General features: G+C 45.5%; 1 protein-coding gene across 19 annotated transcripts in view; it reads left to right on the top strand.

Annotated features, from left to right (window-relative positions):
* Positions 1–26,975, top strand: part of DLG2 (discs large MAGUK scaffold protein 2) — a 1,493,215-nt gene that overhangs the window by 1,366,340 nt on the left and 99,900 nt on the right. The window contains exon 18 of one of the 19 annotated variants that reach the window (XM_073336213.1): positions 1,517–1,558. The exons of the other annotated variants lie outside the window; for them this stretch is intronic. Within the exon in view, the coding sequence (XP_073192314.1) occupies positions 1,517–1,544 (28 nt within the window). The 3' untranslated portion in view covers positions 1,545–1,558. The remainder of the gene's footprint in view (positions 1–1,516; positions 1,559–26,975) is intronic. 19 annotated transcript variants of the gene reach the window in all.

Here is a 26,975-nt window from a genome sequence, read left to right as displayed (position 1 = left end):
GAGCAACGGCAGACAATCGTGCATCTGAGTTGAGAGTGCTGTCCAGAGCAGTCACAATGGAGCACTCTGGGATAGCTCCCGGAGGCCAATACTGTCAAATTGTGTCCACAGTACCCCAAATTCGACCCGGCAAGGCCGATTTAAGCGCTAATCCACTTGTCAGGGGTGGAGTAAGGAAATCGATTTTAAGAGCCCTTTAAGTCGAAATAAAGGGCTTCATCGTGTGGACGGGTGCAGGTTTACATCGATTTAATGCTGCTAAATTCAACCTAAAGTCCTAGTGTAGACCAGGGCTAAGTCTTATTGAAAGTCAATGTGACTTAGGCTACTGATGGCAGATTTTCAAAGAAATTTAGGCACCTAAAGGCATCCTGGGATTTTCAGTGGTCCCTAAGCAGGTGAATCAATGGGAGGTAGTCACCTAATCTGCTTAAATGCTTTGAAAATCTGGCTAGGCACCTATCTGCATCTTTAGGTGTCTTTTAAAATCTGAGCCTAAGTGCATAGATCACTTTTGAAAATGGAACATAGGCTCCTAAGTTATTCAGGCCCTTTTGAAAATATTACCCTCTGTCTTAATACGCAGCTGTTGAAATAAGATCTGTTGTTTTTAAAATCACAATTGGAAACAAATAGTTTATAATTTTGTAAAATGGAGTTTGATTAAACAAAAATCTCCAGTCGTCATCATGGTGAACTCACAGTAGCCCAATACTCTTCTGATGTCTTTTAGCCATATATCTAAATATCACTTCCCATACCACAAATACAGATCTGTTCTTTTATTTCAGAACTGAGCAGAAAAGCCTCAACCATAAAACCTCAAGAAGCTCCGTTCATTTTTAGTTGCATAAACTCATGCAGTCAAAGCCAAGAAAGCTGGCTGTGTTCAGCTCTACTAAAAGTGTACTTGATAAGCACTAAAAGAAAAGGAGGACTTGTGGCACCTTAGAGACTAACCAATTTATTTGAGCATAAGCTTTTGTGAGCTACAGCTCACTTCATCGGCTGCATAAAGTGGAAAATACAGTGAGGAGATTTATATACACACAGACCATGAAAAAATGGCTGTATTTTACATATTATTGTTGTTTGTTTGGAATGTGGTAGAACCTGCAGGCCACAGTCAGGGGCACGACCTCCATTGTGCTAGGCACTGTTGATTCAAATATATGGTCGTTACTAAGGTAGTTTGTGTCTTTATCAGGTGCTGAGGCAGTGGGGTGGGGGTGAAGAATGACATGGCAAGCATGCATGTTCTCTGAGATTTTGATTTGTTGGGGACATTAAGGGACCTTTGTGAGACATTGAGGGACCTTTGTGAGAAGTCTGCAGTGTAAAAGAATACTGTAATAATGTTCTTGAAATTCAGGCCAAGTGCGTTTTAGATGATCATTTTGGTAAGCATCTGTGCAGTGTGGGAAAGGACAAGATGCTGCTAATTATCCTAAAAATGTCTATGTAGCAATTCCCAGTTATGATGGAAAGTTAATTATTCCCTTTTTCTTCATTTAAGATGTTGCAGTTTTGCTGTTCTGCGTTGAATACAAGCTTGTGTGTGAGTGTGTATTTTCAGCTTGAAATGTTTTCGCATTGGAGTTTTAATTGGAATAAATTTCATTGGTTTAGACAGTGCGTGGGTACATAAAGTAATTACGTTGTAGATAAAATTACACTGGGAAAACCAGAAGAGAGGAAAACAAGTTTCTCTTAAATTGAGAATTATTAAAAAATAAATACAACTAGTGCACCAGCAGCAGCTGGATAGGAAGTGTGGCTCTTCTGCCCTTCTTGTAGAAAACTCTGAGAGGAAAGGTAAAGTCTGTGGCCGAAGCCATGTAGAGTTTCCAGCAGATCATTCCAATTGGCATTGAGTTTGCTACTTTCATCATGGAATGGGCAGTGGGTTCAAACCCTAAAACTTGCAGATCCTCCACCCCCATCCCCCCACTCCCTCCCCTCCCCCCCCCCGGCACACACACAAGACTTGGGGGAACCACGGGATGCTGGGGTCTCCATACCAATTCTGGAGACTCCCTGCCTACCATTGTCTCTGGAAGCATGGCTCCATCTGGCTCCTTCACCTTCTGCTACCCCTAAAAATGAATTCAGGAGGGGTTCTTTAGTGCAGAGGGAGGCGTGAAAAGCTAATACAGCCTCAGGCTCTGTGAAGGTTTGTGTGGATTCCCCACAGAATCCTATTTGGCCCCACCCTCTCAGAAGATCCTCTGTCTTATGAAGGTAGCTGATCCTCTCCTCATGCAGACAGGGGAATTAGACATGCTGATGCTTGGCACAGTCCAACCCCCTAAATAATTGGAACACATTTAGTCATTAATATTAAATGAAGTGTAAAGAATATACAATATGAAGATAATGGGTCATAGGTGCTAGAACTGCATTTCTCCCAGCAGTTTAAGACTAAAGTGTAGTCTTAAAAACTGTATATACTAAGAATAAACCAAGAGAGAGAGATTTACATAAGGAATTGTGTAACCCTTTGAATTCCTATGTTTATTTTTGGTGGTATGTATTCTTTTCCTGCTCTTTATCTTAGTCATTTTAAAGAGCCACTGCTGCTTCATCGAAAACATTCCTCTTCAACTGTATTTCTGACTATAAATCATATGTTCTGTGTTTCTCTTTATCTGTTCTCTTTAGTAGTGGCTTTATATAAAAATACTGTCATTGTTTCTTAAGAATTGATCTGTTACTGCTGCCCCTGAAGCACTAATCCCTTGTTTGAGATATTATCAGAATGTCCACAGCAACCAACTGCAGGGCCACAAAGAGTATAATAAGACTCTAGGTGAGGATTGAAAAATAGAAGATGATTTACTCTTACTTTGTCATGTAAATCGCTTCAGTGAGAAAGAACAAGGGAAAGAAAAACAGAAAATATGATGCCTGTGGAGGAACTGATGTGTAATGGGCTAAATAGTGGTTATTTATAGCTCTTTTATTGCCTGGCTAAGGTTAATGGATTTGTTTTGGATCAATTTGCTTTAATTAGAGTGCTGAGACAAGGTTCTGCCTTTCACCGTTTTTATTTCTTAGCAATTCAATTGCTAGCTCACAAACTCTTTCATAGGAGGGTAGATCAATAAAGCTAAGCATTGTGCTATATACAGATGACTTTTTAGTATTGACTACACTCTTGTCTTTTGAACTCAGAGGTTAAAACACTTGCTCTTGCAAAATCATGTACATTGGTTTAAAACAGCTGCGCTGTCCACTCCCCGTTCTCCAGAGTCACTCATGGGCTGTAGAATATGGCAACCTTTTGGAGGACTAAAATATTTAGGAAGTGAAGTTCCTTGGTTGAAAGGAAGCCAGCCAGTGGAATTTTAGTGTTAATGGTCAAGCATTGGAGGGATCTGCTAGTATAGACATGAAGAAACTATGCCATTAAATTAATAGATGCTCCCAAATTGTGTATGTATACTAAAGTAGATCAGTGCAAGATTTTCAGGACATATAGGTGGGCATGTCAGAACTATACATCTCACTGCAGCCAGTTGAAAACTAGGTGTCAGAGGGAGCATACCATGCCAAAGAACCTGCCTTCATAGAATTGTCTCTCTGATTTCTAGATGAAAAGGGTTCAGGTAAGTTTATAATACACAACTACAGTACTTTCCAATTCTTATATATTACAAATTGAACCTCTGCAGAAAGGTCTGTAACTAAATATTCTTCTTCAAGTGCTTGTTCACGTCCATTCCACATTAGATGTGCGCGCGCCGCGTGCATAAGCGTCAGAAACTTTCTCCCTTAGCGGCTGCCAGCAGGCACCCTGGGGGGCGCCACTGCGCCGTGCATATATTCCCCTGCCGGCCCGACCCCCTCCAGTTCCTTCTTACCATCCGTGGCGGCTTTGGAACAACCTCTCTCTCTCTCTCTCTCTCGTAGAAGAGCAGTCCCTTAGCCTTTAGAGTAGCTGTTATCAGTTAGTTTATATACAGATTGTGATCACTTAAGTCATTAGGTGCTTGGAGGCCTCCAGCACCTGCCCCAGGCTGCGGGGCATGCCACAGGCCCACGGCTTCGAGGCTTGCACCACATGCCGCAAACCTATGCCAGTTAGTGACCCCCACGACTCGTGTCTACATTGCCTGGGGGATGGACATCAAACTGAAAGGTGTAGGATTTGCAAGGCGTTCAAGCCAAGGACAAGGAAAGAAAGAGACTTTCGCCTAAAGCAATTGTTGATGGAGGCCACATTGCAGCTGCCGGGCCCAGAGCGCCCGACGCCGGCTCAGGCTTCCTCGGTGCGTAGTGCCCCGGAGCCGTCGAGAGACCCGGCACCGGCTAAGCACCATAAACTGTCGGCCCCAGAGCGCCAGGCTAGGCCCCAGCACCGCTCTTCCTCCCCGGTGTGGCCTAAAGGAAGGCGTGGTCGTTCCCCGCACAGGAGGCTGGTGCCTCCCAAGGCCCCGAGCGCCGACAAGAGCGGGAAGGCCATGGTACCGGCGTTGACACGGGCGGTCCCGGCAGCACAAGCCCGACCGAGCCCAGACCTAAGTGAGCTCAGTGCAGACAATGGGCTCGAGGGCATAACAGATCAGCCCTCCACGCCTGGCACCATTGAGGCTGCAAAGGACCTCATCGAGCTGTCAGCAGTGAGCCCTCTCCCGTAAGGGGAGAACCCTCTGGCGCCCATGCCTCGGGTGCCGTTGAGGGGTAAGCCGGCAGTGGTGTGCCTCTCGAGGACACCGTCCCAGCACCGCTCCCGGAGTTGGTCCCGGTTGAGCTCCAACTCTGCAGACTCGCACTTGCCAGCAGCCTAGAAGGAGGTTGCGGCACCGGCAGTGGGTCGACGCAAAGAAGCACCAGAAAGGGCACGCCGCTCTCTGGCACCGCCCAGAGACCGGCACCGGGAGGAGTTGAGACAGCCCTCTCCAGAGGTCTCCCGCAGACGGTCCCGATCCCAGTCCCGGGGATACCGGTACCGCTCCCGGTCTCACTCAGCCAGGAGCCGATCGTTCTCCCGCCGGCGCAGATCATTGGTACCGCCAGGGCCTTCGTGATCGGTGTCGCCGCAGTCCGGCACCGGCTCCGGCCGCTATAGCTACCCGCACCAGGGCCCGGATAGCAGGGACCCTCAAGGGAGCTGGCAACCTCAATGGGGGCCACCAGGCCATTGGCCCTTCTGGACCCCCTGGGCCTATCAGGAATGCCAAGGGGCCCAGTCCAGGTTACTCGGTGCAGCAGTCCCAGTCCCCGCACTGACCCCAGACGGTGCCGGAAGCAACAATATCCAGGCCTCCAGCATCCCCCCAGCATAGACGAGAGAGTCCAGCACCGAACCGAGTGCCATCCCATGGACACCTGCCCCGGCCTGAGCCGGAGGCCCCTACCACGGGAGATGGGGAGCAGGAGGACCAACCAGAGGGGGTTGAGCAGCAGCTAACTCCTCATCTTCCCCCGATGAGGCGGTGGCGGGTACAGAGGTGTCCGGCTCTCCACCGATAGACCATAGAGCCCACCAGGAACTGTTGCGCAGTCACCCAAAATTTGGGGTTGCAGGCCGAGGAGACGGTTGAGCAGGAGGACCCCATGGTGGACATTTTCAGCCCCGAAGGTCCATCCAGAATACCGTTCCCGCTCATTGAGACAATCCAGTCTAACTATAAGACTATATGGCAGACCCCGGCCTCCAGCACTCCAATGGCTAAAGGAGTGGAGCGTAAATACTTTGCCCCATCTAAGGGCTATGAGTTCCTGTTCTGCCACCCAAGTCCATGCTCCCTAGTGGTTTCGGCGGTAAACAAAAGGGAGCGCCATGGGCAGCAGGCCCTGGCCCCTAAGGCCAAGGAGGCGAAACACCTGGACCTTTTCGTTAGAAAGATGTACTCATCTGGGGGCCTTCAGCTGAGGATTGCTAACCAGCAGGCCATCCTCAACAGGCACAATTTTAACTCCTGGGTGGCGGTGGGGAAGTTGAAGGACAATCTTCCACAAGGTTCCCAATAGGAGTTCACGGCCCTGGTGGACGAGGGCAAGGCAGTAGCCAAGACCTCTCTCCAGGCCTCCCTGGGTTCAGCAGACGCAGCAGCTAGAACAATCGCGTCAGGGATGGTCTTGAGGCACTCAGCTTGGCTCCAGGAGTCAGGCCTGCCCCCAGAGGTCCAGAATACACTCCAGGACCTCCCCTTCAAAGGGTCCAGGCTCTTCTCGGACCAGACAGACGCAAGGCCACATAGCCTCAAGGACTCACAAGCTATGCTCAAGTCGCTGGGTATGCACACTCCGGCGACTCAGAGGAAGACCTTTAAGCTGCAGCCTCCCCCTCAATGCCAGTACCAGCCTCGCCACAGGCATGAGCCTTACCGCAGGCGAGGCAGGGATAACAGGCGACGGCGCAATAACAATAATAATAATGCTCCGGGCCAGAACCAAGGCCAGCACAAACCCCAGCCGGGCACTAAGCCAGGGTTTTTGAAGGTGCACTCGAGGACAGCATATCAGGCCAATCACCGGATCTGTCCCTTTATTTTCTGAATCGCCTGTCCCGTTTCTCCCATGCGTGGTCTACCATTACATCAGACCGTTGGGTCTTAGGCACGGTGCGGAATGGGTACTCACTGCAGTTCGCCTCCCACCCCGCTTCCCCGTCCCTCTTCAGGGGCGCCTCTCGCAAGCATCTCCTAGAGAAGGAAGTCCGCTCGCTGCTAGAGGCGGGGGCGGTAGAGGCGGTGCCACACGGCCTAAGGGGAAAGGGGTTCTACTCCCAGTACTTCCTCATCCCCAAGACCAAAGGGGGCCTTCGCCCCATCTTAGACCTGGTCAAAGTTCCTGGTCAAAGCCTGGTTCCGCATGGTCTCTCTGGGCACCATCATCCCTTCCCTGGATCCAGGGGACTGGTACGCTGCCCTCGACATGAAGGACGCGTACTTTCATATTGCCATTTTCCCAGCACATCGGCGGTTCCTACGCTTCACCGTGGGCCGAGAACATTATCAGTTTGCGGTTCTCCTGTTCGGCCTAGCCGCGGCCCCAAGGGTGTTCACGAAGTGCATGGCGGTGGTGGTGGCCTTCTTACGGAGGCAGAGAATCCAGGTGTACCTCAACGACTGGCTCCCGGTGGACCGATCCGAGACGGAGATGCGGGGCCATGTGGAGGTGGCCCTGAGATTGTTCCGCAAACTGCGGCTCCTGGTGAACGTCCCCAAGTCCACGCTCGTACCCACATAGAGAGTGGAATTCATGGGGCGGTCTTGGACGTGGTGCAAACCCGGGCAAGCCTTCCGGTATCCCGATTCCAGGCTATCCAACAAGCAGTGGCCTCCCTGCGGCAGCTTCCAATGACAACAGCCAGGTGCTGCCTGCAGCTGCTGGGCCACATGGCAGCATGCACGCACATGGTCAGGCATGCCGGACTGAGACTCAGGGCTCTGCAGGTGTGGCTTGCTCGGGTGTACCTCCCAAGCAGGGTCCCCCTGGACTTGGTAGTGACAGCCCCAAGGGACGTGCTGGACTCCCTGCTGTGATAGGAGTCCCAGCCTGTGGTTTGTGAAGGCATCCCCTTTGCTGCCCCACTTCCGGACCTGACGCTGGTGACAGACGCGTCAGAGCACGGATGGGGGGCTCACCTGGGGGACCTCTTGATGCAGGGGTTGTGGTCCGAGGCAGAGCGGTCGCTCCTTATCAACGTGAAGGAGCTCAGGGCAGTTTGTCTCGCCTGCCAGACCTTTCACGCCACTCTGAGTGGTCACAGCGTGACAGTTCTGACGGACAACACTACTGCCATGTTTTATACAAAAAGCAGGGCAGGGCTTGTTCCTCGCCACTCTGTCGCGAGGCTCTTCTCCTCTGGGACCTTTGCATAGCCCATGCAATTCACCTTGAGGCGTCTTATCTCCCGGGGGTGCGGAACGAGCTGGCAGACTCCCTCAGCAGGTCATACCGCATGCATGAGTGGATGCTCAGGGCGGATGTCATGCTTTTGTTCTTCTGCAGGTGGGGATTTCCCCGGGTAGATCTGTTTGCCACCAGGGCCAACACCCAGTGCCCGCAGTTCTGCTTCTTCCAGGGCTCACTCGCGGATGCGTTCGCGATTCCGTGGAGAGGGGACTTGATGTATGCCTTCCCCCCGCTTCCCTTGGTGCACAAGGTCCTGCTCAAGCTGCGCAGGGACAGGGCGGCAGTGATCCCCATCGCCCCAGCCTGGGCCCGCCAACACTGGTACACATCACTCCTAGAGCTGTCGGTGGAGGCCCCAGTAGTCCTGCCCCTACACTGGGACCTCATTACACAGGACGGTGGGCAGCTTCTCCACCCCGACCTGCAGTTGCTGCATCTGACGGCTTGGAGGCTCTGTGGCTAAACGCCCTGGAGAGCCAGTGCTCCCTTCCTGTGCAGCAGATTCTGCTTGGCAGTAGAAAGCCCTCTACCAGGGCAGCCTATATGGCCAAGTGGAAAAGGTTCTCGTGTTGGTGTGAACCCCGACAGGTGCGACCGGGCCAGGCCCCGGTGCAGGCCATTCTGGAGTACCTCCTGCACCTCAAGCAGCAAGGGCTAGCCCCATCCTCGCTCAGAGTGCACCTGGCGGCCATCTCCGCCTTCCACCCCGGGGGCTCGGTGTTTTCCCACCCAATGGTGGGACGGTTCCTTAAGGGGTTGGAGAGGGTGTTCCCGTACTCCCACCCCCAGTCCCTCCATGGAACCTTAACCTGGTCCTTTCTAAGCTCATGGGACCCCCTTTCAAGTCCCTCACTACCTGTTCTCTCCTCCACCTTTCCTGGAAGGTGGCATTTCTGGTTGCTGTTACCTCGGCCAGAAGGGTGTCCAAACTGAGGGCCCTCACCTCTGAGCCAATGTACGCAGTATTTCACAAGGACAAGGTGCAGCTCCGGCCGCACCCCAAGTTCCTCCCTAAGGTGGTCTCCCAATTCCATCTGGGCCAGGACATTTGTCTGCCACTGTTCTTCCCGAAACCCCATATGGACCCAAGTCACCGCAGCTTGCACACCCTGGATGTGCGTCGAGCGCTGGCATTCTATTTGGAGTGCACCAAGCCCTTTTGCAAATCCACGAAGCTGTTTGTGGCTGTAGTCGAGAGGTTAAAAGGCCTCCCAGTGTCAGCACAGCGGATTTCGTCTTGGATTACAAGCTGCATCCAGGCGTGCTATGAGCTCGCAGGTGTTCCGGCCCTGGCGGTCACGGTCGACCAGGGCGCAGGCAACTTCCACGGCGTTCATGTCACAGGTCCCGATCCAGGAGTTCTGTAAAGCAGCCACCTGGTCCTTGGTGCACACCTTCACGACTCACTATGCGGTGAACCAGCAGGCCAGAGAGAACGCGGCAGTTGGCAGTATGCTCCTCCGAGCAGTTGTTCCATGACTTCTACCCTCCTCCAGAGGTAAGCTTGTAATTCACCTAATGTGGAATGGACATGAACAAGCACTCGAAGAAGAAAAAACGGTTACTTACTTCCTTGTAAGTGTTGTTCTTCGAGATGTGTTGTTCACGTCCATTCCACCACCCACCCTCCTACTCCTGTGTCAGAGTCGCCGGCAAGAAGGAACTGCAGGGGGTCAGGCCGGCAGGGATATATATGCACGGCGCAGTGGCGCCAGTCGGGCGGCCTGCTGGCCCGATAGGAGCCGCTAAGGGAAAAAGTTTCGGATGCTTGTGCACGTGGCGCGCGCACACCTAATGTGGAGTGGACGTGAACAACACATCTCAAAGAACAACATTTTCAAGAAAGTAAGTAACTGTTTTTTATTACTGTGGGGGAGTTAACCCAGAGTCCATCTGGCTGTTTAGAACCCTGGCTTAAGTAATGGCTCAAGACATTTATGGAGACTTAGCCTAGGTCTACGCTGCATTTTTGTCAGTAAAACTTTTTGCTGGTCAGGGGTGTAAAAAACACAAAAGTTTTAATGACGAAAAGCACCGGTGTGGAAAGTGCTTTGTCAGTGGGAAACGCTCTCCCACCAACAAAGCTACCAGCCCTCATTGGGGGTGGTTTTATTTTGCCAGCAGGAGAGCTCTTTCCTGCGGGCAAAGAGTGGCTACACTGCGTACCTGACAGCGATACGGCTGAAGTGGCACAGACGTGCTGCTGTAAGATACGCAGTGTAGACATAGCCTCAGATCCTTTCATCTCTAGCTCAGTGCTTTAAATCTGCCCAGGATCAGTTGTGACCAAAAGTCATTGCCTCTCAAAGAGATTGGTGTCTTTTGTAAAGTGTTTAGATTGGCGTGTTGCAGTCCAGATTGTTTTTTCCATAACTAAACTGACTCCCTTACATCACAAGTACGAGCTCAATCACCACAGTTCAAATGGCCATGGAGCGATGGGCAACGCAAGGTAGCTTGCCCTGCTATTGCCCATGCTATACCAGTTCCAAAGATACTGTACAGTAAAGAGAGTACCTCAGGCACCTCAATCCAGGGAGCATTAAATTCAATAAAAATGTTTATAAAAAGGAAATTAGATTTATTTTTGTTTTCATTTTGTTGTATTTGGTGTAAGGCACTTCCAAAGCTTTGACAGATATCAAACAGAGTATTTTAAATTACTGTAAGCCTCTATGTTTTATAGACTATTATAACTCTGGACATCACACATGGTTCCATATCAGATTATTATTTTACTGTGCCTGCCTGTGCCTATATGAACCTGAGCTTAATGCTTAGTGGACTGCTAGAAGGTGGTGATGAGATTAGTATAAGAATCTATACAGAATAGCTATAGCTGTAAAATCGTATAAAATTATAAGAAGTCTTTAAAAGAGAGAAGTTTAAGAATTGTTCACGAGGTGTCTTCAGTCTTTCAAATCTGCATGCTCCCAGGCAATGTGATCTGGACAAATGAGCAGGGGGATGAGAATCAGGGAGTCCTGAGTTTTAACCTTGGCTTTGCCACCAAGGCACTGGATGACTTTCAGCAAATCTCTTCAATCCTCTGCCTCAGCTTCCCAATTTCTACAGTCATGGGGATAATATTGTTTCCTTACTTCAGAGGATTGTGAGGGATAATTAACTAATGTTAGTATGGCTCTTTGAACGCTAAAAGCATTATATATGTGTTTAGATGATTGTGTTTGCTAATTTATTTATTGAGCCACAAAGGGTAGAACATGAACATTTGCTGTAGTAATTTATCAGGATTCTGTACAGCTCAAAGGAGATATGCCTTTAGAGGCCATCAAGGGCTAGGAGCATTCTACTGTGTGCTCTGATTTCCAGAACAATGAATCTGCCACTTGGTACTAGAGGCAGTACATGCACTTACTTAACTCCTTAAAAATAGACTTGATGCCGTAGATGTACTAGCACCGGGGGAAAGCTCTGTTCTGAAAAGAGTCACAGGATTTTGGCTCAGGGACTGCGGTGAGTTACAGCTGAAGAGTTCAGTCTCCAAAGTTCATGAGGATTGCAAGCAGCTTCCAGTTGGTTACATTTATAGAATGTCTGTTATATTCACCATTTTATCCTACTTTTTTTCTGGAGGCTAAACACTCCCATTGGCTTTAGTAAGCATTGGATTAGGTTTGAAAGATTGAATTCTCCTCTGAACACCCTAAATGTGAAAAATGAACATGTAAAGAAAGAAGAAGTTTCCCACTGCAAGAGAGAATCAGTGAACTTAACTAGACATGCTCGGGGGTAGGGGGGGGAGTTATGAAGGGGAATGGCAATTTAAAAATATTAAAAACTTCAAATACAGAAGCTGTAATAGCCTGGTCTTTATGTCCATAGAAATTATGGAGAGACTCAACACTGCAGTCTATGGCATGATCTGCATATCTTAATCCACTAATTAGCAGAACAAACCTTCAGAAGTGTGGCGCATCCTTTCCTCTCTGCACATTTCTCTTCAGACATGCAGACAAACCATAAAGAAGCCGTAAAGGCAGCCAGTGCTGCGTCTGCCGTTTCTATTTCAGTAACAAAGTGTTTTGCATTTTAGGTTTGCTTGTTTTGCAGATCAATACATTTCTCACATTCTTGTCGCTTGCCCCCCATAGTTGCTTCAAAATTCATTTGGCGTTCTCGGGAATAAAATCAAGAGCTATTGGTACATACACTCGGGTAGCTTGTTGTTCCAGACTGGATGGTTTTATAGTCCCATCCACAGGGCCAAATCTGAAATTACTTCCAAAACTTTATTACAGAATTATAGCTTTGGGAGCGGAGTTCTATGAGTGAGTGGAGTTCTATGAGTGAACTTGGCACCTAAATATTATTATTTTATTTTGATAATCACCAGAGCTTACATAGCCCTGATTGCACACTGCAATGGCAAGATAGAAACCACTACAGCTCTCTCTTTATATCGAAACATAAATGGTATTAAGTAGGATTTTTCATAATGTTTGGTAATTTACCTTTGATGAATCTCAAGCAATTCCAAGTTCTAAATTATAGCACAGATTGAAAAAGGGTGTTGCAAAGAATATCTCTAAATGGAACAATATAGAGAGAGTGCTTTTAGTAAAGCATTTGTTAATATGTTTAGAAATTGTCAGATGTGTGTATGCCTAACCTGCACATGCAAAATGGGCAAAACTGAGCTTGCAAGTGCATATTAGAGTTGGGGAATTGCAAACTGTGTAGGCAAGTTACCCATTTTGCAAATTCCACTTAAGCATGCATTTTTGAATATTCTACCGCTAATGTTCAGCTATTGTTCTATTAATACAAGGCGTGGTCCAGCTCCCATTGAAATCAAAGGAAGGCTTTTCATAACCAGGTAAAAATCCAAGACTGTACTTTTCTGAGGCAGAAATAAAGCACAAATAAAGATCCCTCTACAAAATGTCTCTTTTTTTAAAGCAGGGCAAGATGGTCTCTTTTCAGGTCCTTATCCCTTACTCCTTTTTTGTATATCAGCTCAGTCCTCTGGCTTATGGAACTTCAGCAGCATCTGCTTCCTGACACCCTAACACTTCCCAATTTGGTTCCATACTCCTGAAAAGGAAAACAGGGTTTGGGATGTTTACCAGGGTTTGGGATGTTTACAGGGTTACCCAAGTAGTATGCCTGAGGGCCTGTTGGGACCCAAATGGGTAGTATATCCTATACATAGATAATTTTATTATTTTGGAGCTCAGCATGGAGCTAAAACCTTGAAAAAAGTATCCAGTTTACAGAACAATCCAAGACACTCTTGTCATAAATATAAAGGGAAGGGTCACCACCTTTCTGTATACAGTGCTATAAAATCCCTCCTGGCCAGAGGCAACATCCTGTTACCTGTAAAGGTTAAGAAGATCAGGTAACCTGGCTGGCACCTGACCCAAAGGACCAATAAGGGAACAAGATACTTTCAAATCTTGGGGAAGGAGGGGAGGCTTTTGTTTGTGCACTTCGTTTACATGTTTGTTCTCTCTTGGGACTGAGAGAGGCCAGACAGAAATCCATCTTCTCCAACCCATCCTAATCGAAGTCTCCAATATTGCAACCAGTATAGGTAAGCCAGGCAAGACGGATTAGTTTATCTTTTGTTTTATGTGAATTTTCCCTGTGTTAAGAGGGAGGTTTATTCCTGTTTTCTGTAACTTTAAGGTTTTGCCTAGAGAGGGATCCTCTGTGTTTTGAATCTGAATACCCTGTAAAGTATTTTCCATCCTGATTTTACAGAGGTGATTCTTTTACCTTTTCTTTAATTAAAATTCTTATTTTAAGAACCTGATTGATTTTTCATTGTTCTTAAGATCCAAGGGTTTGGTCTGTGTTCACCTGTACAAATTGGTGAGGATTCTTATCAAGCCTTCCCCAGGAAAGGGGGTGTAGGGCTTGGGCGGGGGGGGGGGGATATTTTGGGGAAGACGTCTCCAAGTGGTCTCTTTCCCTGTTCTTTGTTTAAAACGCTTGGTGGTGGCAGCATACTGTTCAAGGCCAAGGCAAAGTTTGTACCTTGGGGAAGTTTTTAACCTAAGCTGGTAAGAATAACTTTAGGGGGTCTTTCATGCAGTTCCCCACATCTGTATCCTAGAGTTCAGAGTGGGGAAGGAACTCTGACAACTCTAAATGGGGTAGGCCAATCAGACCAATTCATATGTAGGAACATAGATGAAAGGTTATCTCTGGGGTTCAAAGGTCATATGATTATTTTGTTAGCATGTTTTGAAACCTATTTTACTCATCATTTTTGGTAAAGGGGGTAGTTATTAGAGGATAGGAGAAACTGATTTTTAGAGTTGCTGAGTACCCATGGTTCTAATTGGTGCCACAGGTGATCAGTGCCACTGAAAATCAGGCCCATAAGTTTTCCTTAATTAAGGTCCCAATAATGGAGTGTGTATGCTGCGGCTGACTAGCCATTCTCTATGTCAAAGACAAGCGTGAGAACTGTTAATCTAGAGACATTCACGTCTCAGTGACTCTTAGGTTGAGACTTTAAAATTTGTTTGTGTTCTGGTGTGAAATGAACTAAAATGTGATATGCTGAAAGTACAGTGGTGTGCCTGATATATATTCTGGGTGTATGAAACTTGATATACCTGATATATGGTCAGGTGGGGCTATTAGCTGCCTAATGACCTGGCTAAAGATTTCTCTAACACTGTGCTTATTATCTCAGCATATTTTCCTGCTGTATTAATATTTAAATAGTTAATAGTTTTTAAAAGATAAAGTTTGTTTTTACAGATATTATTACTATTCCCTTTGGGGAGGAAAAAGCAGGTAATGGACAGCAAAGATTGAAAGTATAACCACAAAAAAGTGTCTGCATTCTCATCTCAGATTCTGACACCAACCTGAACACGCTACCTCTTATATTTACATTACAGTTGAGGCAGGACATTGCTGTCAGGGGCAGAAGAACCAATTCAGCCAAACTGAGCAAAAGGTGAAGCTTTCGTGCATCTTTATGAGGTTCAGAATGTCATTTAACTCCTCCCCTACTGTCTGATGCTGGGAATCTCAACCCACTGCTGATGCTCTGGCTCCTTTCTGAGACTTCCCTAATAATGGCCCCCTAGAATGGACAATGTGCCTATCAAAGACCTAAATTTGTTGAGCAACCAGGTTTTCCAGGCACACAGCAACACATCCAGCTCAGCTACCTGCTGCTGGGGAATGGGCTACACAGATATCTCTCTTTGTGGGAGATGGTGCAGTCTTTACCCAAACGACCCTTGCGGGGTGTGTGGGTGATGGGTCCATTTTCATCATTTTTATTTGGGCCTTCAAAGCAGTTTTTCAGGTCCCCTCCGCAAATGTAACCAACTCCTGTCCACTGATTTGAATGCGGGTGGCCTGAAGATTTTGGGTAGGATTAGTGAGATGATTTTGTGGAACTGCACCAAAACTCACCCATTTTCTTTTTTAAAAAAGGGGGTAATCTTTGCCACCCCAAAGATCCTGCTACACAAGAGGTGGAGCCTACTGCTATGCTGGAGTCTGTGCATATTGCCATTATTTTAAAAAGCATTTCAAGGGATGATTCTCCAGTTGGTGAATTGGAGCTCGTTATGGGTCTGATACTACAAGATGCTGAACACTTCCTGTTAGATGTTGAACACACACAATAACAATGGCACTCGGCACCTGGCAAGATAGGACCCTATGGAATAAACTATAGCTTACAGTAGTTTCGTTGTTGTACAGGATGACAAGCTCTGATTTAAATTCTTTATTGTACAATATATACAGTTGATTAATCATTTAAAAGATGCATTTTCCCATTGCATCTCAGTTCCCTATTCAGGTTATTTTTATAGAAGTCCATTTCTCTACCTTGCCAGTGGATCTCTTAAGTATAACCTGCATCTAATTTTGTGCTAAATTACTGGATGTGCAGTGAAATCATAAACTAAATACTGAATTACTAATGCCTGCTGGAACAGATTCTCTTTTAGCAAATATGGTAGAAATAAGTGGCATAGTGACACTTCTGGCCATTTTCCTTGTTCTGTCCCATAAGATAATTAAACAACGTCCTAGAACAGGTAATAGACTTAAGCATGTGCTAAGGAAGCAGTGCACCTTTTATTTTCATAGGAGATGCTTTAATAGCTTTTCAATATACATATATTCTGTTTCCCAGATCCCTAGTAGGACTGCCAGTTTCATAGAGCAGTGCCTCACTCAGAGAGGAAGCGTCAACTAGAATACAGTAGTTTCCTAAAGCAGAAAACAATGATGAAAAGACTTTGTCTTGTTTAAGAATATGGGAATATGATTCTTGGAAGATTTAAATAATCAAAACAGCCACTATTTCAGATGGCCAGATTTTTTAATACAGATTCAGAACATGATCAATTAAGGCAGGAAAAAGTGACAACAAGGTAGATTGTCTGGAGCTTAAAATGGCTGAAAGTGAATCAGCAAAATATGCATTTAGGGCTTTTCTGTTCTGTTTGAAAATATAATGTAGTCTCTGACAAATAGCTCTTATGTTTCCATGTCAACAGCTAAAAAAGGACATCGGTTAGTTTATTGCTCAGTGAGGTGCTGGGACAGTACAAGCCAAGCTAGAACATGGATATATACAAGGAAACCAATGGAAGTTAAATGCCCCCATAAATTTAGTCAAGGTGGGGGGTATACTGCAGCAAAGTACAGTACATTTGTGTACAGTACAAGCAAATAACAAATCTCAGGGTTGCTAAGTCAGTGGTCAAGTGAGAAACAAAAATAATAATGCTTAGCATCTATTAAAGTGCCTCTCATCTGAGGATCTCAAATAAGTGGATCCCAGAGGCATGGTAGAGCTGACCACCCTCTAAACTAAGTGCATAGATCATAAAGTCAAGATGAGTATTGTCGTGATGGAAGGTGACACAGGAGGAGAAGAGTGAGAATTTCCTTGTGAAGGGACTTTCCAAGAAAGATAAATGAGGAGAATCTTTCCTTCACAGTGAGGAGAACCATCTGTGGAAAAGGGGACCCAGTTGTGTTAAGTGAGTAGGCCATGGTGATCAGTGGGCTCGACCATATCATCTTGTTATGCCTATCATCAGAAATATAGATGGCTGAGCGTACTGTACAGTGAGTGTGAGAAGAATACAAGTACATTGCCTACCAGAAATTAAGGTCCATACAGAGTCCAAAAGCAGCTACAACTTAAGATTTGCTGCTATCTCACTGTCTTACCAGAGAACGAAGACCTTCAGTGGAAGATCTGGGACCACACTGGCTTGGGACCACTACCTAGCCCTAGTACCATTCATCCGAATGGGTTTCTTGCAGCTAGTTTCATGGACTGCTGTGGGTGTCCTGCAGCTGTTTTATCCAGGATCTTCACGTCCAGGATAATGTGGGTGCTGTGCAGTCAGTCTGCCTAGGACTGCAGGAGGCATGCCAAGGGCCGGACTGTAAGTTTGGTTCTGAATCAATTTAAGTGAGGGGTTGATCAGACCTAGTAGGTTGCTGGACAGAAGTCCTAACACTGGTGCTGTTGCTCTGTTTCTGTGCATCTCCCATGCAGTGGTGCTGAAACAGTTTTTAGAGTGGGACTGCAGAACTGTGCCCCTCCTTACCCCTGTCCATGCTCCTCAGCGTCCCCTAGAGCTGGGGATGGGAGCAGGGCTGTGGCTCCAAGAGGAGAGGATGCAGTCAGGGGCAAAGCAGCCAAGGCTTGCACCACAGCTGGGGGCAGGGGTGGAACCCCAGGTCAGGGCCAGGAGTGGAGCCCCTGGGCGCGGGGCTGGCGGCTGGGACCCCGATTTGGCAGCAGATCCCTGGGGAATGGGGCTGGTGGCTAGGACCCTGGGCAAAACCTGGGGGTGCAGCAGCACCCAAACACCCTAGCTCCTGCACCTATGAGTTCCTGGGAAGGTGGGACTTAATTCTGCCTACATGGGCCCCTCCTGATGAGTACTGGATAGGAGCACTGTGAGGTTAAAAAAAAACACCTGTGTATGTGTGTGCATATGTTTATCTATATGTATATTTGCCTTTCAGCTCTCTGTATCAGCTGTTTTATCTCCCATGAAGCTGCTTCTTATAGCTCAGACTTCTCTCACAAGCATTTAATTTATTTGTTTTATCTATAAATACAGAAGATCAGAAATTGCAACTAGACCTAGTTAGGTAAAGTTAGTGTCAAAATGTCACTTAGTAAGTGAGAATCAAACAATGAAACTAATCCGCCCACTTTCATGAATCTGGTGTTTTTTAAGTCCATTCTGTTGCTATTTGAGACATTCCCACTCCTCCACCCCAGACATTACACAACTCCAATTATAGATACACCTGCTAGTTGCTATTACAGTACAGGATGTGTATTGCTACGCATCCATTGCTGACGCGCAAGGTAATTTCATGTTGCTAACTTTGCTGCAGTATAAACACCCATTTTTTCATGTTCTGTGTGTATATAAATCTCCTCACTGTATTTTCCACTGAATGCCTCTGATCAAGTGAGCTGTAGCTCACGAAAGCTTATGCTCAAATAAATTAGTTAGTCTCTAAGGTGCCACAAGTACTCCTTTTCTTTTTGCAAATACAGACTAATATGGCTGCTTCTCTGAAATCTGATTCCTGACATGGTAGGTAGAAGCCAGGAAGATCTGATTTCCAGTTTCTGAAACTTGCAGTCCCAGAAGTACTATTTTCAGGATGAAGTATTTCTGACATAAGGCTACAGTACCATTTGGGAGGGAAGCAGTTACTTGGGGATGCCAGCAGGTATTTGTATTCCCATATATCTCTAAGCATTTAAGGTTTCGCTGGGCCACTTTTGGAATAATTTTGGAAGTAGCATGCTGAGGATGTTACCCACCCCTATCCATTTCAAAGATGGGTCAATACTTTTATTCTTCCAGAAATTTATATAATCCTCCCTCTTAACAGCCGCTATTTCCTCTGTCACATTTTCCCCTTCATTATGACGTTTGGGCAGTTTAGAGTTCAGACTTAGATTGTGGTGAATGACTGCTTTAATTACTCCTTCAGATTCTGGAAGCCAGTTTCTAAAGATAAGGATTGTCAGTTACCAATCATGAAATGAAAACCTATCCTTACGGTCATCAAGTACTATTGTGACCCCCTTATCGTGGATGGATCATAAATACAGTAAAAAGAAAAGGAGTACTTGTGGCATCCGATGAAGTGAGCTGTAGCTCACGAAAGCTTATGCTCAAATAAATTGGTTAGTCTCTAAGGTGCCACTAGTACTCCTTTTCTTTTTGTGAATACAGACTAACACGGCTGCTATTCTGAAACCTGTCATAAATACAGTGTCAGATTTAAGTCTTGTCAACAGTTCTCTCCAGCCAGTCTGTTATTCAGGATTGTTTGTCAAGATTTATGCTGTGGGGAAATGTTAACTCAGGCTTTACCAGAAGGAAAGTTTAACTTCATTGTTGAAAAATGCCACCAGTCCGTTAAGCCTCATCCATAAAAGGAAACTGACTCATGCCTGACAATATTTTACTCCTGGGGGAATTCTGTGCCACTGCACATGTGCAGAATTCATGTCCCCTGCAGATTTTTTGGTTTCCTCACAGAATAATAGATGGGAAAGCAAAGAGAAGCCGCGAGAAGGGTCACATGCCCCTCTCTGGCAGCAGTCCCGAGCGGGTGCATCACTTCGGGTGGCAGGAGCAGCTAGGAGAGATGTACATCACCTCCTTGGGGAGAGGGGGAACAGGGCTGTGCATATGTGCAAGACTCTCCTCCTCTCTCGCTATCGTGGTGTGCCCGTCATGGAGGGGCAGGACCTCAGGGTGTTTCTGGGGCCAGCCCAGCCATTGTGCTGTGTCAGGGTTGGGTGCAGCCTTTCTGCTGAGTCCATGACCTGGGGTGGAGGCTGCAGGGTGATCCATGCATTCCCACTGGGAGGCAGTCCCAGTGCGTGCTCCTTGCCACTGTCACTGTGCCCGCCCTGCAGAGGTATGGGGCTGACCCAAGCAGCTGTGGGGAGCCTTGGCCAGGGACGCCATTTAGGGAGGGTTTTTTCACTAGACATCTGCTTGCAGCGCACGCCCCAGTCCCAGATGGAACTCTTAGCTGCAGCGCCGCACAGCCAAGTCCCCTCTGCCAGGAACCTGGTTCTCCAGCTACGGCTCCTGCAGTCAGTTTCTTCCACTGTGCTAGGGCCTCTAGGGGTGGGGCAGGCAAGGAAAGGGTCAGTCAGGGTGGGAGGGGGGAGCATAGGGTACCCCGTGGTGGGAGTGGGTAGTGGGGAGCACAGTGGCCTCAGTGGTGAGGGGAGGGGGAGAAGCAGAAGGTCCGCAGTGGTGTGTGGGAGCAGAGGATCCCCAGTGGTTGGGGGGAAGCAGTGGGAGCACAGGGCCCCTAGTGGTGGGGGCTATTGAAGCTTGGGGTGGCAAATGTTGTGGAAAATGAGAGTCAATCTCTGGGGGAAGGAAGAGGTGAAGGCAAAGGGCTGTGCCCTGAAGGAGGAGGCAGTGAGTGTGGGAGGAGCACCTGAGGGGGAACAGTCCCTGGGGCAAGGATCCTGAGGGAGGGGGAGCTGAAGAAGGGTTGGGGGTTAGGAGCAGCTGAGTGGATCTTGAGGTCCATTTGCCCTCAGAGAAGCAGGGAGCACTCTCACCTCTCACTGGGGAGAGACTGGGGACAGACCCCACTAAGCTAATGCATTTTCTCAACTGACTAATTTGCTCTCTGCCTTCCTCCACATCCCTCCTACTTTAGGGTAACTTATATTTTGATCCTGCAGTGAGGATCCATATGGGCACAGGGGTTTCTTTAACTCTCTACTCCTGGGGGAATCTTTTGTGTTTTCTGTGTTTGTTACAGACATATTTGCTGGTGGGTATTTTGAAATAAATTACCAAAATAATTGAAATTGGCATTATTATATTGTGTTATTTTGGCAAATAAAATATGCAGAATTTTGCAGAATTTTAAAATATTGTGCACAGAATTTTTTATTTTTCAATGCAGAATTCCTCCAGGAGTAAATATTTGTCAGTAGCCATTTCTCCCTGATATCACCTTGAAAACTGTTTAACTGATAATGTAGAGAGGACAAAAATGTTTTTAGCACCATTATAGAGAACGTGACTGAGGCAGGGTTCCCAATCTGATTTGGAGTTCCAAGATTCAACCACTGTTTCTATAATACCACTGAAAATTGTTTTGTCTTATCTATGCCAGCAGTTGAACCATTTTCAACACTGGTTCAGTGGGGACCTATGCAGTAATGAGGATATGCAAACAGGACTTTATAGCAAACAGAAAAGACGCATATAAAGCACTCGTTGATCCTTGGTGACTCTGACCTAATTCTTCTTCCAAACAGGAAATTAAAGTTGGATTGACAGCCCATCTAGGCAGAAGTTTATTAAAATTGTAGGCTCTGATTCTGATCTCTCACCTGTGTTTCTCCGTAGAAGCAACACTGATTATCTTACACTAGTTTAAGCAAGATCAAAACCAGACTCATATTATTATTAGAGCTGTGTGAAACTCCATGTTTTTAGTCTGCAGCCATTCATGGGAGTAATATCTGTGAAGTGTCTTTGAATTATATTCACATCAGTTTCAGTTTGGATTTTGGGCAGAAATGAACCCAGAATTTCAGAATAAAACTCACTACTGTCAGCAGGTTTCACCTGGTTCCAGGTCAGAACTATCTGAAACCATGATTTCTGAGTCAAACTCCGAAATCTGGCTTAAATCATTGGAAAGTAAACATAGGTTCACTTGAAATGATCACAGGCTTCAGCAAAGCTTTCAGCAAAACTGAGCTGAATTTTAAGCTTTGTGATAGAGTATCAGGAACTGCAATCAGCAAGTAGTGCTTTATGAATTAACTACAGTGATAATTGGATCAGAATAGCAACAACAAGCAATATAAAACAATAAAATGAATACAGTTAACACACGTGTACGCTTGTATACATAACAACATTCAACTTCCGTTTCAGTCTTTGGTTCATTCTCCAGCCAAACCCAGTGGCAATTGCTGCCAGTTGACCAGTCTGTTTGAACCTGCGTCCCAGAATACTCCAGATGTTACAGGTGCAATAACCACAGACAGTCCCCTCAGTTCTTAAAAGTTCCATAGACTACAGTAATGAAGCCCCCAAACCAGAAGAGTTTGTTGTGGTTTTCGTTTAATTATTATATGATACCCAACTCTAATTCTTGTACGTTAATCAGGTATTACTCAGAACACACCTAAGAACATGCTGAATTGTGAGCTTCATTGTCTGCACGTGTGTATGAACTTTCCTTACAGTTGTCATGTGGATGAGGTCATGGGGTTTTTTTTCTATACTTTTCTCATTTTGCTAGTGTATTTTGGTGTATAGTTTTTGTTGACTCTTCAGGTACAGATATTGCACAATATTGAAGCAAAACATGGATCCACTAAAAACCCTGACATTTGTTTTGTCACATCCTCTCTTCTCTCAGTCAATTTGACTGCTTTCTATTTAACATTACTAGAAGGTCAACTTACCAAAACTGTCTTCTGTATTCTCATTAAGAGCTGGGTAGTTATTAGGACAAAATTCAGACTATAGTTAAAACTTTTGGCATTAGTAAGAAGTTAAATAGCTTTGGTGCAAGACAGCAAGAGACTTAGGAAAACCATACTCAGAGAAATAACAAATGATGTGCATGATGTTTTTCCAACTGAACCTGCTATATAGGGAACATAATTGAAATAATTACTTTAATCAAGGACAGTGGAAATGTCTGAACCTGAAGAGTCTGGAGACAATGAGATGGTTTCCCCCACAACAGGTTAAGAAGGAACTTGGACAATGAGTTTTAAATTACTTCTTTTGAGGAACTTTATAAAATATTAGTCTATTGTGGCTGGCTTCTGAATGTTCCATATACTGAAATTCTCTACATGCCTGAATGTATTATACTATAAGATTCTTACTCACATTTCTGCAAGGCCTTTAGGCTCTGAAGATATTCCAAAGTTGCAGTGGACATGAATTTGAAATGTGTATTTGATGAGAGCAGATTGTTTTGATGTTTGTGTTATATACATTCAGTAACAATTAAGTCTTTGGCCCTTGACCAGGTGCTAAAGAAACAAAACAAAACCCCCAAACCAAAAAACCAACAACAATAAAGCTGGTGTTTCTTTTTGTATTCAGTGAAAACTAACACTAAACATGGCACTATTTATTAATCCAATCCAAAAGGGTCTAGGCCGGGGGTTCTCAAACTTCATTGCATCGCGACCCCCTTCTAACAACAAAAATTACTACACGACCCCAGGAGGGGGACCGAACCCTGAGCCCGCCTGAGCCCTGCCATGCCGGGGTGGAGGGCTGTAACCTGAGCCCCGTCACCCAGGCCTGAAGCCCTCAGGCTTCGGCTTTGGGCCCGGGCAATGAAGTTCGGGCTTTGGCTTCAACCCTGGGTGGTGGGGCTTGGGCTTTGGTTTCAGCCCCAGACCCCAGCAAGTCCACTTTGGGGTCCTGACCCACTGTTTGAGAACTGCTGATCTAGGCAAAAGTGCCATTAAAGTCCATAGAAATTTTATCCAAGCAGCTACTGCTAAGTGAAGCCCTGCATGGTTAATGGGTACAAAGAACATGGAATGTATATCTGTGCTCTTCTGACTAGAAGTCAGGCTGCTATATGCCTAGGGACACTAGATGTTCAGATTCTGCATTGATTGGGGCCATATAAGTGCATAGAGCTATTGTTAGATAGAAACTGATGCTGAAGAGCTCTGATAAGTTGTTTATTGTAGGACTCCTGCTTAAAGCTATTGATCTGAGAGCCTTTGAATCTTAGTTCTCTGAACTTTTCAAGGTCACACTGTGACAAGAAACTTCTGAATTAGCAATATGAAAAGACATTAGGATTGATGCTAATATATTGCCAGAACTTGTTTGCAGATCATAAAAATGAAACTGGATTTTACCTGCATCCAAAATCAAAAAGAAAGAAAAGGTAATGCGTGGTTCTTTTGAGTAGTTTTTTATGGGGTACAATGTGCCCATTTAACGTCACAGGATTAAATACATGTTAATGTGACCTAGGCCCAGATCTTCCCTGTGGAAAGCCCACTGGAAGGCCAAAGTTTGGCCTAAATTTTGTCCTTGAGACTGCAGACATTCTGCCTCATCATACATTGGGGAAATGGTTTGTTTCTCCATAGAGTAGCACTTCAGATCACAGATGTGCTTATATCTGTGGGAGAATACCTCCTATTTTGGAATGTCCAGAGCATTTACATGGTGGTTCAATGATTTCACTCTTCAGCTTGCATTCCATAGTAGTCCAGGACTCATATTGTCCCAATTCTCCAACTCAACCAGAATCTCTTTTGTTGAGGGGATTGCAGCTTGGAATGGGAATCTGAGTGAGATAATGCTGACAGGGCAAGAATTATCTTACATCAGGAAATCCCAACAGATTTTAACAGAGATGATGATATTGAGCGTGGCTGTCCCCACAACTCTGCTTCCTCCTTGCCTAATCCCATGTCTCTAAAACTGGAGATACCCGAATTCATGGAGTTGACACGGAGAAGCTTCTGAGGAGAGAGATTAGCTCAAATCAACTCCTCTGGAAAAAAACAAACATTCTAGTGGGGTTTCTGAGCCTTGCATCCCTCTCTGTGGAAAGAGGCAGAAAGATGATAGAGCCAATGAATCTGAGTCTTCAGTTTGTTTATTTTTAAGATTTCTCTTCAGAGCTGCTTGCGGGAGTCAGCCGACATCTGTCCAACTTTAGGGACAGGTGAGCTCTCCTTAGGCTTCAAACTTCCAGCAGTTCTGAGGATCTTGTCTTTGCAAATAGTAAACAAGGACTGGTCTTGTTGCACTCAAAACAGATTAGGGCCTAAGGATAGACATGATTTATGTGAAATGTGGCCACAGACACAAATTGGCTCCAGTTGCGGATTGTTGAATGTTGTACCCACTGACATTATGGGCAAAATTTTCAAAATAATTTTCTGCTCATGCAGTTTGCAGCTGAAAAATTGGAACCTGCATAGTTTGCACCTGGAATTGAATTGCAGTTGAAGATCTGGGTACGTACTCCTTGCAACTACCTGAAGGCAGGTACAAATTTTGGAACTGAAAATTACGCTTTCAAAAACGGGGGCTGGTCTGCAGACCTTTGTAACTTTGCCCTCCTAAAATTTAGGATCCGAAATCTGCTCTGATTTACTCCCTAAACTTTGCCATAAATGTCAATAGAGTTTCATGGATAAAAAACAACATATGAATCTACCTTTGAATGCTTTCTTCAACTGTAGATAGCTATAGAAATGATTAGATCCATCAGATCTGTTGTGGAATGTTCGTATCCATATGAAATGGCCCTTCATAGACTGGGACAGTTGTTCATTAATTGACACAATGATCTGAGACTGAAAGAGATTATTCATCATTTCTATTATTGCATTTCTCCCAATGTGCATACACTTAGTGCATACACTAATCTTTTCATCTCAGATATCAGTGAGATTCATTATTTTTAGAATTCGTGTCTTGATTTCTTAACTTCTTTCATTGATGGCAGCAGCAGTCTAGATAAATTTGCCAAAATTTCCTTCTGCCAATATTTTGTCTGGTGTTGACATCACCTGTTAGCCAGGAAATGTTAGTTCTGTGGTTAACAGATGAATGTTTGTTTCTTGCCTGTCCATACTGTAACATCTGAATTGGCTTTCCAGTCTCATTCTTCAAAACGGGACCTGCAGCAAAACTTCAAAAGGACCTATAAGTTGTACCCCACTGTTACAATGAAGGAGTGAGTGCTGCAGATTTGAGACCATATGTTTACAATGGAAAATTACAGTCATCCAAATAGTTATGATGCCTTATTGAGCCTTCATCTCACAAAGGGATAGACTGTAGGTGGCCCTTGCAAAAGTGAGTAGGTGATGATATAAGGAATTTACATGCTCTTGCTCCCTCTACTCCATGCAGAGGCATGCTACAGTTGCAGTCTCTGAGATCTCCTATGTGCATGGACTGCTCCCAGTCCCTGCAGTGTGTAAGCATACACTCTGAATGCCAACACGTTGAAGTAGGCACTATACACCATGAGCTCCTCCATGGCACCATCACACAGCCTCCAGTATAGATGTATGTCCTACATGCACATCTGGATGGTCCAGTGGTTAGGGCACTACTTTTAAGCTTGGAAGTCCTTGGTTCAATTTCCCAGCTCTACCACATACTTCCTATATGACTTTGGGTAAGGTCCAGATCCACAAAGGCATTTAATTCCCCTTGATTTAAGTGGGAATTAGGTATCTAAATACCTAATACTCTGTGCCTTAGTTGCCCCCTCTGTATAAAGGGGAAGTGGTATTTCCCTACTTCATAGGAGAATAAATATGTTACAAGATTGCTAGGGGCTCAGATACTATGGTAATGAGTGCCATAAAAAGTACTGTAGACATAATTTCATTAGCCCGATCTTTAAGTCTTTATGAACCTGAAATCCATATTGAAGTTGTGAGGAGTTTTGACTCTCTCGGCATTAAGCTCTAAAGATGCCAGTTTTGGAACATGCACCCTGTTCTACATGGTGAAGCATGCTCCTTGAAAATATGCTTGCACACACAAATTGCTTTTTGCCCTAGAGTGAGAAGAAAATTAACGCAGTTCTGCTTTTCAGGGTTTGTCTCATGGGTAATATTTTGAATATGTAGCCCATTTCTTCAAAAATTTCTTCAAATAGTGTTGTGATCCAGTTGTGTATTTTATTTGACCTCTTCTATGGCTGGTTCAGGCTAAATCCTGAGCAAATTTCAGAGAGAGAATAGCATGACCTTCCCTTTTCTGTCAGACTACTTTGCATTCAATTTTTGCTTGCCTTACTGCCCCTCTCATCAGTATGCAAATGAAATAGCCATTTTTAAAAAATGGAGCAGCATTAAATGTGCGTTTCATTACTGCAAGAATTCTTCCCAATTGAATAGCATTGCAGTACACTTTGTTATAATTAGATTACAGTGTATTCTCATGCATTCCATAATGTTACCATTTTCCCTACTCTCATAAAACAACAGTTAAGCCATAATAGACTATCAAGAGCTCCTTCCACTGCCAGTGTTTCTTCTCTGTCATGCAAATCACCCCCATGATTAATTAGAAAAAATA

The sequence above is a fragment of the Lepidochelys kempii genome, chromosome 1 (genome assembly GCF_965140265.1).
Source record: "Lepidochelys kempii isolate rLepKem1 chromosome 1, rLepKem1.hap2, whole genome shotgun sequence".
NCBI classification, from domain to species: domain Eukaryota; kingdom Metazoa; phylum Chordata; order Testudines; family Cheloniidae; genus Lepidochelys; species Lepidochelys kempii.
The sequence above is the reverse complement of the archived record's forward strand: the minus strand, read 5'-3'. Positions and strand labels throughout refer to the sequence as shown.